This window comes from Pangasianodon hypophthalmus, chromosome 25 (genome assembly GCF_027358585.1).
Source record: "Pangasianodon hypophthalmus isolate fPanHyp1 chromosome 25, fPanHyp1.pri, whole genome shotgun sequence".
NCBI classification, from domain to species: domain Eukaryota; kingdom Metazoa; phylum Chordata; class Actinopteri; order Siluriformes; family Pangasiidae; genus Pangasianodon; species Pangasianodon hypophthalmus.
The window spans coordinates 11,153,921-11,170,139 of NC_069734.1; the positions used below are offsets into that span (position 1 = coordinate 11,153,921).

The window sequence follows — 16,219 nt, forward strand, 5'->3', positions numbered from 1 at the left end:
AATTATGGTAATAAGATTACTGGAGCTCATAAGTGTTGAGAGAGCCTCAGCCTAAGACTGGAGGCACCAGAGGTACCTACGTCATCTCCAGAGACAATGCCAGGGCAACATAAGCCAAGATGGGAGTGGTCTATAAATGCCTGGCCACTGCTTTAAAAACCCAGTGCCAACATCGCTAAATTCAGCCCAGGTTTTTTTTTGGTTCTGCTTTACCCTTTCAGCTGTGGAAAGAAAACACGCAACAAATGGAATCTGATAGGGAAGTGAATTTGATGAGCAAATGTGAACACCATTTTAGTACACTTCCAGACAACTGAATGTAGGTGAATCATTTCTATATCTATATCTGTCACTTCTGTTTTTGGCAAAAGTGCATAAGAATCACATGTTTGCACACCCCAGCTAAAATCAATTTCAGTGGTAAGTATTTCACATCGGAAAATGCAAATTTAAGGGTGACTAGTGTCCTATCACATCCAGCATCTATAATCTAATGGTTCTAAAGCTTTGAGATCAACTACCAGTTTCTTTATGCTAGTGAGAAACACAGAATTCGAACTCTGGGCAAGCACTTTTAAATGTGCAGGAAAGGCTGGGATTTTTTGTTCCCTGGGTGGTCTGCGATTCATGTCCAGAGCTGGGACAAACAAGCACTGCGATAGATTTGTTTTTCCAGAATAAATTACTATATCCGATTTTACAACTGACCGCTTATCCTGTCATAGCCAAACATATTCTCTGGATGGTTTAACTGCCAAATTTAAGAGACCAAAAAGTCAAAAGCAAACTTAATTCTGTGAATTCCATGTTGCTGATTAGGACATGAACAATTTTATTGAATCTATGTGTACTACAGAACAATCGCAAAGTGGCTGAGAAAAAAAGCCCCTGATAGTTTTAACCAAGAATAGCCACCCATTTGCATTTGCAATACTTGATCATTTTCAGTCTGTGACCAGGAGCCAAGGGAGCAAAATTTGCATGCTCTCTGGGTGGGAGGGATGGTATACACTCTCTCCTGTGTCAATCACAGTGAAACTAGCCAATCATCAGAGTCTGTGAACTCATGTATGCAAAAGAGGGTGTACAGCTCTTTCTTTTCGGGGTGTTATGCTGCCCTGTTATGCAGCATGAGCAGCAGTTCCAAAAGACACATTTGGCTGGCTTCAAGTGTCTCAGAGGAAACACATGTAATGCTGCGTTCAACTCAAAGTCACAACTCGTAATTCCCCACCTCCAACCAGTAAAAGCCAATGAAAACGCCCCTCAACATGAAATTCCAGCTCGTCAACTTGGCGTTGTCTTCTCAACTACGAGCTCCTTCCCAGTTCACGGACTATACAGTTTGCTGTTTGAGGAGGAAAATATAAATCATTCATCACAGTTAGCTGGCTTGCTTGTTGCTAGAACATTTTACAGAGCATGCATCCATGCTTTTTTTTATACTCCTCAAGTCGAATGTACCAAGGTGGAAAGGGACATGCAAATTACGACTTATAAGGCAAGTCAAATGCAGCTTTAGCCTTCTCCCACCCCTACTGTTAGCTGTCGTATGATAGAGGAGAGCTGGCTGATGGAAAATGGAAAAAAGTTGATAGTGGTGTGCATAATGGAGGCGTAGTTCCCAAGAGGATAGGCAATTGCACATATAATAAAAGCACTTGGTGTTAAGTAGCTCAAATGGCTGCTTGAGCAACTCCAGACCAGTAGGAGTCAAAGCTTGTGGTCTCCGCTAATTGTCCCCCTTTAAAAAACATGAAAACAGGACTTTCCCAAATCAAAGCCAAACTTGACGTGAAAGTGAAAAAAAAAAACCACTAAAAAAACACATTGGCAATAAGTTTGGAGCAGCGTTTGAGGTATTTAAGCACAGACCACAAAAAAAAAAAAAAAAAGATTCGACAACATCAAAAAAAACATGGCTGAAAGGATCAGGTCGACTGGTAAGCAGAAGATTGAGATGTTGTTACTTCAGTAACACTTTCACAGCTTTTATAGCCTTTGATGAGTATGAGAGGTATCTCAGACACAGAGTGGAAGGAGGATAAGCCTAGAGAGAGAGAGAGACTAGGAGTAGTCATTAACAGGATGATGATGAGCAAACATAGCTGAAGAAAAATAAACGCTTGTGGATGTTCACTCACTCCAGTCCAGTACAGAAGAATAAACAAACTGATATGTACTGTGGTGTGATAAACTAAATAAAAATTTTCTTTTCTACCATAAGTAAATAAACAGCTTCTAAAGGAATGAGCATTTGCTTTGAGGAATTGTTTATGGCCTATAAAGGAGCAAGCATGTGTCCTGCAAAAGACCTGCTTACAGCAAGCCTTCATCTACTATGCATTAATAACCATCGCCTCATAAAAGCCAGACTGTCTAAACAAATTTTCTACAAATTCATAAACACACAACAAAGTCAGGGCCGTTTTACTAGCCCACATGAGAAACTCCTAACGAGGCTGTTAATCAAAGGCATGCATGTGTGGGAACTTGATTAAACTAAATGAAGCATCCTGCCCTCCCCTCAGCTGTCTGCTTTCAGCCTGGGCCTGCCAAGAGCTCGAGTCCCAACGCCTTCCACCACACCAGCCTAACAATGGGCAGTGCACATTTGAAAACAGAAATGCCCTGTGCATTAGAACAGGAATGGAAGGGCCAGTTGGACTGGTCCTCCTGGATGATGCTAGGAGGCAGACGGCCTTGAATGCTCATATGGGGCCATTTACGGCATCGCTGATAACTGCTGAGGTCGAGGCTTTGAAGAGGATATGCTGAGCTCTGAACTCTACTGCTTGCGAAAACAAGGAATGTTGTGTAGGATCTGGCTGGAGTGGCTCGCTGTGGCCTGGACTGCACTGTGTGTGTGTGTGTGTGTGTGTTTCTAACGATTAAAGGAAAAGTAAACAGGTTGTGCTTAGGAATGCTGCCGGTTTAAGGCCCTTAGTCACAGCCAACGGGAACTGGATACTGGCAAAGTGTGAGGAACGCTGCAACACCCCTCTGAGAACTCCCTTTTACAAAGCCTCTCAGTCCGCTGGCTTACACATGGGCATGTATGGCGCATTTCAGTTTTTCCTCCTCCAACACACCCAAATCAACTCCTCAGCTAAATACTAAAGTATTTATGAGCCGAACCAAGTGTGCTGGAGCAGAGAAAACACCAAACTATCCAATGTATTATTGGGATTGGGAAACATTGGATTTACAGAGATACAACTATATCTTGGCCTCACAAAACTGTATGTGTAAACAGACTGAGGCTGACAAAACACATTTGTCATTTACAGTCACATTAGATACATACAAATATTAGACCTTACAGAAAACTGAGTAGAATGAAAAAGATATCTATCTATATCTATCTCTCTCTCTCTCTCTCTTTATATATGAGAGAGAGAGAAAGAGAAAGAGAGTAAGAAACAAAGAAGCAGAGATGAACTGAGCAAACTACAAAGACAGAAAGAGATCAGAAAGTTAAGATGAGGTTTTTGCCATGTGCATTTAAAACTTTCCCTCATCAGTTTCTGACTCCTGATCTTAATCTAGATCCTCCATCATCAGTGAAATGTGACCTCTACAGTGTAATCACACTGAACCTTTCTGCTGCATTGCTCTTGGAATTGCTGACAAGTAGGGAAAACGTGGCACTGTGAAAATTACTCAAGCTTGTCCATCATTGACTGCTGGTACACACGCTGCTCTAAGAACCTCCAGGTGGGGCCTGGATGACACGAATCATTTTCCTGGTGATAAGACATTTCATGTTTGGCTATTGTAGTAAGCTCTAAATCTGCTCCAATCTGTCACACAGCCCTATGATCAGACTTCCTAAGGGAAGTGATGCAGGATGACCATTGTCGGTGTGACTCACAATGAGCTGTCCAGAGGTGGCCTGGTGATTAAGACACATTAAGGAACTGCACAAATGTGGAACAAGACTCAGACACCAAGCTCAGGGGCCACAAGTTCACTCGGCTTAACATTACATTACATTACACAGCAACAGATCAGTTATTTAAATTAGTCCCAGATATGCAAACACATCACAAAATCATTTGTAGAAGCATTAAAAACCAAGACTCTGAGTAATCCTGTATTCCTGGAGGTTGAACATTTTCAGGTATTTGGCATTAGTCTACAAACTTTTCTGCTCAACAAATGAACCCTTATAAACGACACAGGGTATTTATAAAATACGTTAAATATCCTGGCCTCCCACTTTCTTGGAAAGCTGCTTCTTCTACTTGATAGATGTGTTAACATAAGTCAGCGCATGCAAATCCAGGCCTGATGTGCTTTTGTGATTGAGGTCAGGACGTGAAACGTGCAAAAACATGAAAACAGTAGTTTTATGTCTTTGGGTGGAAATAAACAGAATGAGGATTTGTTCTGTAGCATACACAGGCTGGATTCTCCCTCGAGACATAACCACAATATTTTCCTTCTTAGTGCTAACAAAGAACAATGATCATTACGTTGTCTGGTGTTCAGAGGTTAAAGACACAACAGCAAGATCTCATCTAATTTTTAGTTTAAGTAAGGTCAGAAGTAGTAAGTCAGATACAATTTTATTATATTAACAATATAGAGTATAATATCATATATTGTTGCATCACTAACCAGAATTTACGTGAAATATATTAATAATTGTCATTATAATTCATATATATTCTCCCACATAAGACAGAAGCAATAATCTGTATATTATGTAAGAAATACAACATAAGGCATGCTGTTATAGGGGAGAAAAAAAATCAACAACAGGGTGGTGTGATACAGTCTGACACAAAGAATACTTACTGTTAACACCACGAAGTTGATTATTTTCCAGTTTTTTAATCTGTTTATTACTAGTTATGTGGAGCATTCACCAGAGAAGTCCCTGTGAATTAGCTGTTAACACAGAATCAAGATTTAATATAAACTGGTGATTTGAATTACAGCTGTCAGAGCTGCTGTTACAGAAAATTAATCAACAATTTCTGACCAGTCGGATTTGAGAACAACACTATGGTATAACTTGGTACAATATCATACAAGGGACTGTTAGCCACTTGAGTTCTTTGGTTAAGTGCTCCTTTAAAAAAAAAAAAAGCAATTTGTCATTTCAAATCTGTGCTTTGTTTCACTCTCAAGAAATTTTGGTGACATTTTTCACATATTTATGGCAATGCAAAGCCATTTTTCCCCTCAACCTCGCCAACCTTGTCTAGGTTTTCCGCAACCGCTGTAGAAAACTGCATTCAAAATTTTCTACCAATTGACAACCAAAACACCAAAACTCTCAAACCAAACTAAACCAAACAATGACAATTTCTATACATAGGAGAGGGAAGGGGGATGGTACAAAGGAACCTTGCAGCTTTCCTTGCAGATGAATCTCTAAAATATCTGGATTTCTGTAGTGCAACCTAATCACAGGCAGAGTTCTTCTGGTCAAGTTTGCCTGGAATGATGTAAATAATGAAGGCTGCAATCCATTATGGGCAGAATCAAACGGTCACATGACTAGTAGTATCTTAGCAGACATTTAACATCAAGAGTGCAACCTTTAATATGGAATCATAGTTTAATCCAAGTGATCTTCTACATATCTGGGACCATACTTGGGACTGGACAGTCTGGCTTTTAGGATGATGATGCATTTCATTTCTGCTCTGAAGGATTACTGCAAGTGTGCAATCTAAAATAGAAACCATGATGCACCAAAACAAGGTGGAGATGCAAGTGGAGATGCAAATCACATGTTGGTACAACACTTCCCAGTATGTCAAAGTGGTGTGTCACAAGAAAACCTGTTAATCAATCATGACTGTGGTTCACTGCGGTCCCTGTGTGGTTTGAAAGCAGGATAATTTGAGGTATTTCAGGTACAAGATTGTCCAACTGTGGATAAGCGGGACAGATTATTTTGCTTATTGCAGGCCAAGACAGAGAATAACCACAATAAATGTTGCAACAAATTGAGTTAGCCACAAAGTTCTGGCTGGTTGAAGATCCAGAGCTGCGTTCCTCCAAGAGAAACACCTTTCCCTGAAGAAAAGCTCCTCTACAGGACACATTCAAAAGCCTACATTGTGTTTTTTTTTTTATTTTTCCATTTGAGACAAGGATATGCCAACCTTTGTTACAAATCAAGAACTACAGTGCAGTAAATAAAACAGTTGTAAGGTCACTGCTTTAACTTCTCTGTCTCTAGAGGAGCACTAAGGCTGTATCTCTGTCCAAAATGAGAGAGAGAGAATACAGACCATATACCGTTTCTGCTATTCCATTATGAAACATGGGGTTTTATGGTTTGGCTAGAAGGAATGCAACCATAATCTCTTCCAGAATATGGCTAGCTTGTCTTAAAAGAGAAGTAGAGCAGCAGAGTAAAAGCTGTGGAGCAAAAAGCCATGAAATAAGAATCTCTATGTTAGGACAGAGCACATAAACATTATGGATACACAGTGTGGAACTATATGTAGCATGTAGCACAGAGTACGCAGGGGAAAGGTTACTGGCTTTACATCAGAAAAGAACTAAAAATGCACACTTAAATACTTAAGGATTTGTTTTAGTTTGTATGAGGTTTTATTTTAAAAAATAAGTTTGAAAATACAGTAGGACTGAGAGAAATGTTATTCTATTCCTTTGGTCATTGAACAATAATGATTTGGCTCCAAAAAAGAAAAACTCTAGGTTTGAATTCAGTCTGATTCATCAGATATCCAGCAAGCTCACTGAAGCCTGGAACTGTTTTAGGGAAGAAGACCAAGAAAAACTTACATACTTGGTCAAAAAATGGTCGCAAAAAAATATGGCATCTCAGCTCCAGTGCTTCATGAATGCCACAGCTCAGACACAGAGGCTGAATTCCTCTTTAGCCCATTGGCAGAATGAGTCAGAATGCAAAAACTGAGTTTTGAAAGTGTGTGTGTGTGTGTTGTGGGGAGATGGGGGAGCCCTCCCCACTGGAGCTCTTAATGCTAAACATATGCTGCCATACTGACCTACTATTCAGCATCCGGAGAAAGACACAGAGAAGGAGAAAAAGAAGACTTAAAAGACAGAATGTGCAAACCTTCTGGTTGTCGTCTCAGACAGCACATGTGACTACTTTTTTCACACACCAAACAGTAAATCTATCTCAGTTTGGCCCACATTTGCCTTTTATGCAGAAAGAGAAAGGACAGGAAGACTGTCAGTTGATTGGTTAGTGCTGGTGAAAGTGTGTAACCTTCACGCATGGTTTTCTGCACCCCTGTGAAGGTCATATTAGTCTTAAGCTCTGTACATAGATGTGGATCCCATCTCTCAATGACGCATCACTGTATCCAAGGACTACTTCTGGTTTTGTAAAACAAAGCAAAATGAACGAATACAATGTGCTGCGTTGAACGTCTAGACGTCTTGTGTTTGGAGAAACTCTGCTCGTCAGTTTGTCACAGACTCAGGAGATTCAGTCACTGATGTGGGAGCTGTATTTATACTAGACATGGACGTTAAGCATTACAGCCGAGTTGGAAACCTATTCCACTTCCTTTGGGTTTCTATCATCAGAATGAGGAGGCTTGTTGAGGAGACGCCAACGCAAAACTGTAGTCAAAACAATACTATCTCAAGACTCTTCTGAGTTAGCGAATTCTGGAGAAGTCCCTGACTGCCATTTTTACACTGTAGCAAAGAAGTGTAGCTCTCTGAATGGACTCTACAAACCTGACTATCCTCTTTGAGGAAAAAAAAATTCTTTCGTTCACCAGGCAGACAAGAACACTCACTTTCATTTTTTTTTGCCATGTCATTCAATACGTTCTAACAAACACTAACCTACGACACATATACAGAAAGGCAGAGATGTTAAATAAGATTACGTACACGGTTCACACCTAGACAGGGGTAGAGCGCATTAGTGATGCATTACCTAACATGTTTTATGAGCGCAGGCCTGAAGGAAAAACCAGTTCTGCAAGTGGCCGAGCTCTTAAAGCAACTGTTGAACTGTATGGATGAGACGGATAGACTGGCTTAACCTGCTCTGTGGTAGGTGCAAAGAGACCAAATGTGAAATATAGCAGCGATGGACAGGAAGAGCGCAATGTGACACTCTGGAGCTGGAGTCATTTGTAACAGTGACATGATCAGAAAGAATAAAGACTATATCCAAAATGGATATTATGCAACCATACGGTCTGGGGATAAGCTATAAACCAGCCATCTCGCATTAAGCCTAGATATACGTTCCTAAAACATGCCTAGAAGCAAATGCAGATGTTCTGTGAATAAATCGATTCCACGTAGCTTTGCACATGGAACAGAAATCCAAAGTCTGTATAGCCTACCCTGTTACCAGAACTAGACACAAGAACTGACGTCATCGTCCACTCATCTATCTATCTATCCATCCATCTGTAAACAAAAAGCAAACAAAACAAAAAGCATGCGAGCAAAAAGCATGGTGTACAAGTTATGGTCTTATAGCCACATTCATTCTGATGTTCCATCTGTGAGATTTGAACTTGATACGATAGCTTATAGTTATAGATCCACATCATCATGGACTGACTTAAAAGCGATTTATATGAGAAATGTGAATTTGTGAATTTTTACAATTATTTTGCAGTGTTGTTATAAGTGTTATTTGCTGTTGTTAGCCTGTGTCTGAATGTTGTCTTTGGGTAACTATTGTGCTGCCCTCTTATTGTCTCAAAATGATTATCGTTAAACATAAACAAACAAACAAACAAAGGAAGGAAGGCAGAAGCAGCAGGAAACTGGACTTGAATACTGCTATAAGACATTTTTAATTAAAAAATTACACACACACACTCACACACACACACATTATATATATATATATATATATATATATATATATATATATATATATATATATATATGTACACACACACACACATATCACATATACATATATGTATGTATATATATATATATATATATATACATACACATATACATATACACACATATATATATGTATATATATGAAAGATTTATTTATTTATACCAGTGTCCCATCAGAGTCTGATCTGTTAGAAAGAAGGAGCCTGTTCAGGTCAACAGGAAAAAAAGAGAAGAGAAGAGAAGAGAAGAGAAGAGAAGGCACAACAGTAGCAAACCTGACACCAAGTCTAAGGCTTTTTTTTTTTTCCTCCACAGAACTGGGTACTGAATTCAGTAAGACACCTGAATAGTCCATTCAGTGATCCTGAAACCCTCAGGCCCCATCCTCACTCCCAAACAGTATCCCACTTTCCCTCAACTGTGGTCCTGATAGTCATTCAGACAGTAAAACTAGTGGCAAAATAAAGTCTGTTTTGTTCCAGAAGGTCAGGCATTTCTTTTTAACCTGTTTATTTAATTTATTATTCTTATATCATAGTAAAACAATTATATAGGTTATATAGGTAGTTCAATCTTCATCTAATGTGGCTAATAAATAAATGTAAGAATAATGGCACTGGGCATTTTTAATGTACAGAGAAATATATATATTTTTTTAAATTGGCGTGTAGGAATTTTTACCAGGAACAGGAACAGATTAATGTGTCAGATGTTTCCTGGCCAGATTCCGAGCACAAAGCCAAAGACACACCAGCAGGTGAGTGGTAAAGGTAACTCACCATAGTTACAGCTGTGACGGATAGACACCTTCCACCAGTCCGGTTCACTGCTTTAACTTCACAGAGTATCCTTTGTCTGTGTCCCTGTCGCAGAAACACAACTCCTCTACGTGTGTGTGTGTGTGTGTGTGTGTGAAGCACAAGCTGTACGAAAGTCCTCTAAAAACCGTCAAAATGCGTCTGAGTTTGTCCTCAGAGGTCCATGTCGAGCAGCAGGTTAGCTGTTGCTAAGGCTGCGCTGTATCTCAGTGAGCACAGCCGCTGGGGAGAGCTCACTTCACCGCGCTGCTGACGGAATCCACATGACGCGACCACTCCATAAATGGTAAAAGCGCTGCAACCGACTGACCAATAGGAGGAGCTGTTGGGTTGTTGTTGTTTTAAGCCTGACTCTAATAAAACACTGAACGGGAGCAATTTATATGTGGATAATTAAAGCAAGACTCTATATAGGTGGGAAAAAAATCATTATTTTTTTAAACAGTAGATTTTATAAAGAAGAATCACAATAAATATTTGCCATTTGATATTCTGATATCTGCTAGCTGATATTCTTACAAGTATCTTTAATATATCTATATCTATCTATCTATTTACATATATATATGTGTGTGTAATATACTATGTATATATATATATATATATATATATATATATATATATATGTAGATAGATAGATAGATAGATATAGATATAGATATACACACATACACACATTTATTTGAATAATTAATAAAACCAAAAATCTAGACTTGTTTTGTTGTTAGAATTAAAACATTTTTCACTGGGAAGACAGTGTAAAAAATAAAGTATAGTAAAAAATTATCTGTCTATCTATCTATCTATTTATATATCTATCTGCTGTCTGTCTTAGACTTTTCTCACCTTTAATGTGCAATTACAACATACACAAATAAAGTGAAACATAATTAGACACTTTTATAGGGAAAAAAGAAAAGTAAAAAACTTGCAATGACCTAGTTGCGTAAGTGTGCACACCCCTAAACTAATCCTCTGTTGAAGCATCTTTTGATTATATTACACTACTCAGTCTTTTTGTAAGAGTCTATCAGTTTGGAACATCTTGACTTGGCAATATTTTCTCATTCTTTCTTGCAAAAACATTATAGATCCATCAAATTGTAAGGGCATCCCATGTGCACAGCCCGCTTCAGGTCACCCCACAGATTTTTAGTGGATTCTGGTCTGGGCTCTGGCTAGGTCATTCAAAAACACTGATCTTCTTTTGGTTTAGCCATTCCTTTGTTGATTTGGATGTATGCTTTGGGTCATTGCCATGCTGAAAGGTGAAATTCCTTTTCATCTTCAGCTTACTAGCAGACACCTGAATGTTTTGCATTAAAATCGGCTGGTATTTGTAGCTATTCATGATTCCCTCCACCTTGAAAAAAGCCCCAGTGTGCAGTGTTCACACTTATGCAGCAAGGTTATTGCAACTTCTTTATTTTTCCTATTTTCCCCCAAAATGTTTCTGATTGTTTTTCACTTCATTTTTTCACGTTGTAATTTCACAGGGTGGGAAAAGTTCTGACATGATTTATCTTGGTTTAATTTTTTTCGTCGCAAAAACTTGCCATTTTAACAAGAGTGTGTAGACTTTTTATATCCACTTTATCTATCTATCTATCTACCTATCTATCTATCTATCTATCTGTCTGTCTGTCTATCTATCTTTCTTACACACAGTATGTCTTTCTATCTGTCTTACACACAGTATGTCTTTCTGTCTCTTACACACAGTATGCCTATCTATCTTTCTTACACACAGTATGTCTTCCATCTATCTGTCTTACACACAGTATGTCTATCTATCTGTCTTACACACAGTATGTCTTTCTGTCTCTTACACACAGTATGCCTATCTATCTTTCTTACACACAGTATGTCTTCCATCTATCTGTCTTACACACAGTATGTCTATCTATCTGTCTTACACACAGTATGTCTTTCTGTCTCTTACACACAGTATGTCTATCTATCTTTCTTACATACAGTATGTCTTCCATCTATCTGTCTTACACACAGTATGTCTATCTATCTTTCTTACACACAGTATGTCTTCCATCTATCTGTCTTACACACAGTATGTCTATCTATCTGTCTTACACACAGTGTGTCTATCTATCTGTCTTATACACAGTATGTCTATCTATCTGTCTTACACACAGTGTGTCTATCTATCGTGTCTTACACACGTTTATTGTCATGTCACATCTACTACTGGAAAACAATGAAATACAAGGCAGAGAAACACTGGCTGAAAATGTTTCAAGAATAAAAAAAATGTATCAAGAATAAAACAGCCAATTATGAGACCTATTAACCTTATGGTCAAGGAAAGTGTGAACACATAAAATGAAGACATTTACAAAGTTTACCACTGAATGGATGTTATATGACTTAAGAAGATTCATAGGTAATGTATTGTCCTGGGTTTCCAGGAATAAGTCCTACTAAAACATTTAATTATGTAGGTAATAATTTCTGGACATTGCCTGTTTGTCCCCATACCATTAGGGAACCACTACAGGTCCATCCACACACTCACAACAAGCTTCTTCCCCAGAACTGATGCTGGTGTATATGGCCCATGTGCTCCCCCAAACACCACCATCCCTGAGGCTGAAGACAAAGACTACTAAACACCCAGTGCAGTACGACTCAGGTGATACATACCTTGGTTCTATTCTCATTGTTTACATGACTTTTGCACACCTGACATTGATGCAGCATCTACACAGTGGTATTTGCACTAATCCACCATCTGTACTCTATGCTTGCTGTTAATTTGAAGTGGAACTGCTACTACATACATGTACTACTGCACAACATGTAAACATGATTCTACAAACATCAGTACTATATCTACTAACTACCTCATCTTCATACTGTTGTTGTATGCACTATGAACTGTATATCGTACGCTTGTACACCATTTCTTCTTCTTTGTATTATATAGTGCATTTTAATTTTATTTTCCTTTGTAATACATGTGGCATCACGTTGTAACTGCTGCTAAACTAAATTTCATTTCCTGTGCAGTCACAATAAAATATCTTATTGCCTGCTAATGGAAAAGCCTTCAAACTCTTCAGCCAACTGAATGTGAATATAAATATTGATATAATAAATCTGAGGCAGGATCTGATTTTAATGAAACACTACAAAACCATGGCAGTGAAAGGAATAAAACTAGCAAAATAACAGCAAAGAATTAGACTAAGGCAAGGCTAGACTAGACTAGACTAGGCTTGGGCTAGGCTGGGCTAGGCTGGGCTGGGCTAGGCTAAAAAACATCAACAGGAATACACACTACTAACAGTAACACAAATATAACAACTTAATGCTCAGGAACAGGGGGAGACATGAAGAGTTTATATGGGGGAACTAATTAGGGGGAACACAAAACAGGTGCACACAAACACAGGAAGTGAGACAGAAACAAAGGAAGAAATTCAAAAATGTGAGTGAGGGTGACCTCTGGCAGTCTGTGTGGGAATTGTCCATGGTGGATGTGACATGATTAAGGCATCTGAATGGATTCCATTTCACATGATTTATTTCCAGTATTACTCACTTCTTTTTATTTTGAGCTCTATGCATAAAGAGAAATAATGATGTTTTTGTCTTTGTCCTTAGTAAATGCCATGGTGAGTAATTTTCACAGTTCCTTTTGCGCATTAGAATGTTATAGTTGTTTAGACTACAGGTATACGTGGCAGGAAAGAGGTTCCTTCATAGGGTTACTGGGTTTACTTTCTGTGACAGGGTGATGAGCTCAGCAATCTGGGAGAACGTCGGAGTAGAGACCAATCAACATGAGCTGAGGTGGTTTGGGTATCTTACAAGGACGACTCCTGGTCGCCTCCCACTAGAGCTCACTGGACAGAGACCTTGGGACAGATCCAGGACTGGCTGGAGAGATTATATCACACAGCTGGCTTGAGAACATCTGGTGATCCCCCTGGAACCAGGAATAGAGATGTCTGGGCTGAATTTCTCAGCCTGATCACTCTCCCCAGGGAAAGTAGCAGGTAAATGAGTAAATGTTTTTTTTAGACACAGTGTTCTTCGCAATATTGTCTTACATGTAAACACTGATACTCATCTGAAATCAGAAACTCTTTTGAAAGACAATATACTCTAAGCTTGTATTAGTCATATAGTCATATATCCTTTCAGAAGGATATAACTGGATAACATTTTAGTGTACTGGATTAAGACAACAATAAGAGTAGTACCTGTGTATATTCCTTTGATTTTAACTTATATGATGGTATAATGTACAATCACCACTGCATTATGCACAAAGAACTGCCTTATACCTTATATGTGGACACAAGTGATAAAAAGAGAAGGAGACAGTATGTTGATAAAAACCTTATAGTGAGTGTGCATAAAACTGAAGTACCTAAATAGCTGAAAAAAGCTCTGGTCAGTTTCAAAAGCATGTGACTGAATGTCCTTGTTTGTATTCGTGGGGGATAAATAAAAGAAGTCACTATATCATTTTAGACTAATTAACTACTGATAGCAGGTAAGCACTCTGTGAAGTGAAATATATATATATATTTTAAATCTCCACATAGCCATTTAATGAAATGATAATATATTTAAAACATTTTAATAATGTTTTTATTTTTATTTATTTATTTATTTACAGCATATAGGGCTATGCACCTACAAAAGTTGGGAATTCATTCATATTTTTGCCTTTTAAAGTTTACGAAGGTCGAAAAAAATTGCTTAAATGAATGATTTGTGTTACTTAATATTACTTATGTCTACTGAAAAATAATCAGTATAAAGTTAATGCATGATGAGTTATTATCCTTGTTAAAGTCAAATTGATGATTTATTCAGAAATTTAAGACTAATTAATGCTGCTATCTACTGCTTACTGTTACCTACTTCTTTTAGGATTATACCCACATTTTGTGACTTGGAGACTGAGGCAGAGCCACCGTCACTGCTGCATGTGGAAAACAATTCCATTTACCTGATCAGGACACTGCTGAACTCCAAGGATCTGTTGGGAGCTGTACAGTGTAGAGAAATGCTCTTGGTTCTCCTCCTGTAACCAGTTTACCATAGACCGGTTTATTATGTATACCCCATACTCTCACACTTGCTGATCACCAGTGAGTTACGACATTGTTATTTACATTTTTGGATTATTATATTATTATTTTTTTTTTTTTTTAACCATAGACTCTTTTTTTTTATAGTTGCATACAAAGTTCCATCTTTGTCATTGGTTGAGTTTTTTTTGTTACTTTAGAATGTTTTTGACAAATATTTATTTATATTATTTAAAAAAAAATAAACCCCATGCTTTAAAATCTTCACGTCACGTCATTGTTGTTATAAGTGCCTGAAAAGTTTGTATTGTCCTACAAAAATACCAAAGAGTTTAGACAATTTAGAAAGTGCAGTCCTGCTGAAATCACGTGCAGTTTACAGTCTGGCATGCTGAAGTTGCAACAGATTTTGTGTAGCAATATGTTCAAGTTATGGGCACAAAACAGTTGTGATCCACCAGATGGCTCTAGCGCTTAAAAAATATTCATTTATTCTCAGTCTTGTCCAGCAGTTGGAGCTTCTCTCATTTTAGGATCCACCTGTGAATGAATTTAGCAATTTATTCAAGGACATGCCAATAAATCCTACAGATATAAATGATGAGGCTGATTTGTTAGGAGAACTCAGTGTGTAAAAATATTTCTGCGTTATGACAAGTTAAAGATGTGTAATAAATAAATAAATAAATAAATAAATAAATAGAAAGGTTATGATATTGTCTCCTCATGATTTGCTTGAGAAACCAAACTTTTCCTTTACCTTGGTTTACTTGGTGAACATCTTGCACAGTTTTTGCTCTATATGTGGCAGTGTACAATTTTTGGCTAATATTCTAATGCTTTCAAACATGAAATACAAAATACTAAATGAAATACTAAAGTAAATAAAATTAAAATTCACTTTTCATTCAATGATTGGGCTAAACGCAGATAATGCTATGCACATTAACAACATTTTACAGAGGAGAGGTATCTGTTACATATGATATACTGTAAGTAACATATACAAATGATATACTCAAAAGAGAGTTCAGTTCACTTTCTAGACATTTTAACATTTGTGAGCTCTCAGACCATTTGTCGTTCAGAATTTCTTCAGAATTTCTGTGTAATTTCTCAAGTATTATGTAAATACATATGCATATCTCTTTATTTATACAGCTGTATATAGAGTAACTAATGCACAAATCTGTACATAAATCTTCTGTTCCAGATTCATACACATTATTATTTTTTATTTTTATTTTTTTATTGTTAAGTCTTATTATTTAAATGTTTTTTGTTCTCATGTAAGATATGTATGTATGTACCAAGAGCACCTTAAAGAAAACCACAACAAATTCCTTGTGTGTCTGCGTGCACACTTGGCGAATAAAGCTGATTCTGATTCTGATTCTGAGAATTGTGATCCCAGCTGTAACGATAAATTATGGATTATATAATTGAAAATGGTTAAGAAACAGAATTGTAGTGAAACCAACTCATGCT

General features: G+C 37.7%; 1 protein-coding gene across 2 annotated transcripts in view; it reads right to left on the minus strand.

Moving 5' to 3' along the window:
* myo1ea (myosin IEa) overlaps nt 1–9,909 on the minus strand; it is a 54,195-nt gene extending 44,286 nt beyond the window's left edge. Inside the window, exon 1 of one of the 2 annotated variants that reach the window (XM_053229342.1) lies at nt 9,630–9,909. In XM_053229342.1, the coding sequence (XP_053085317.1) occupies nt 9,630–9,632 (3 nt within the window). In that variant the 5' untranslated portion in view covers nt 9,633–9,909. The remainder of the gene's footprint in view (nt 1–9,629) is intronic. The other variant, XM_053229340.1, reaches the window with a different exon arrangement.
* Nucleotides 9,910–16,219: the final 6,310 nt, after the last annotated feature.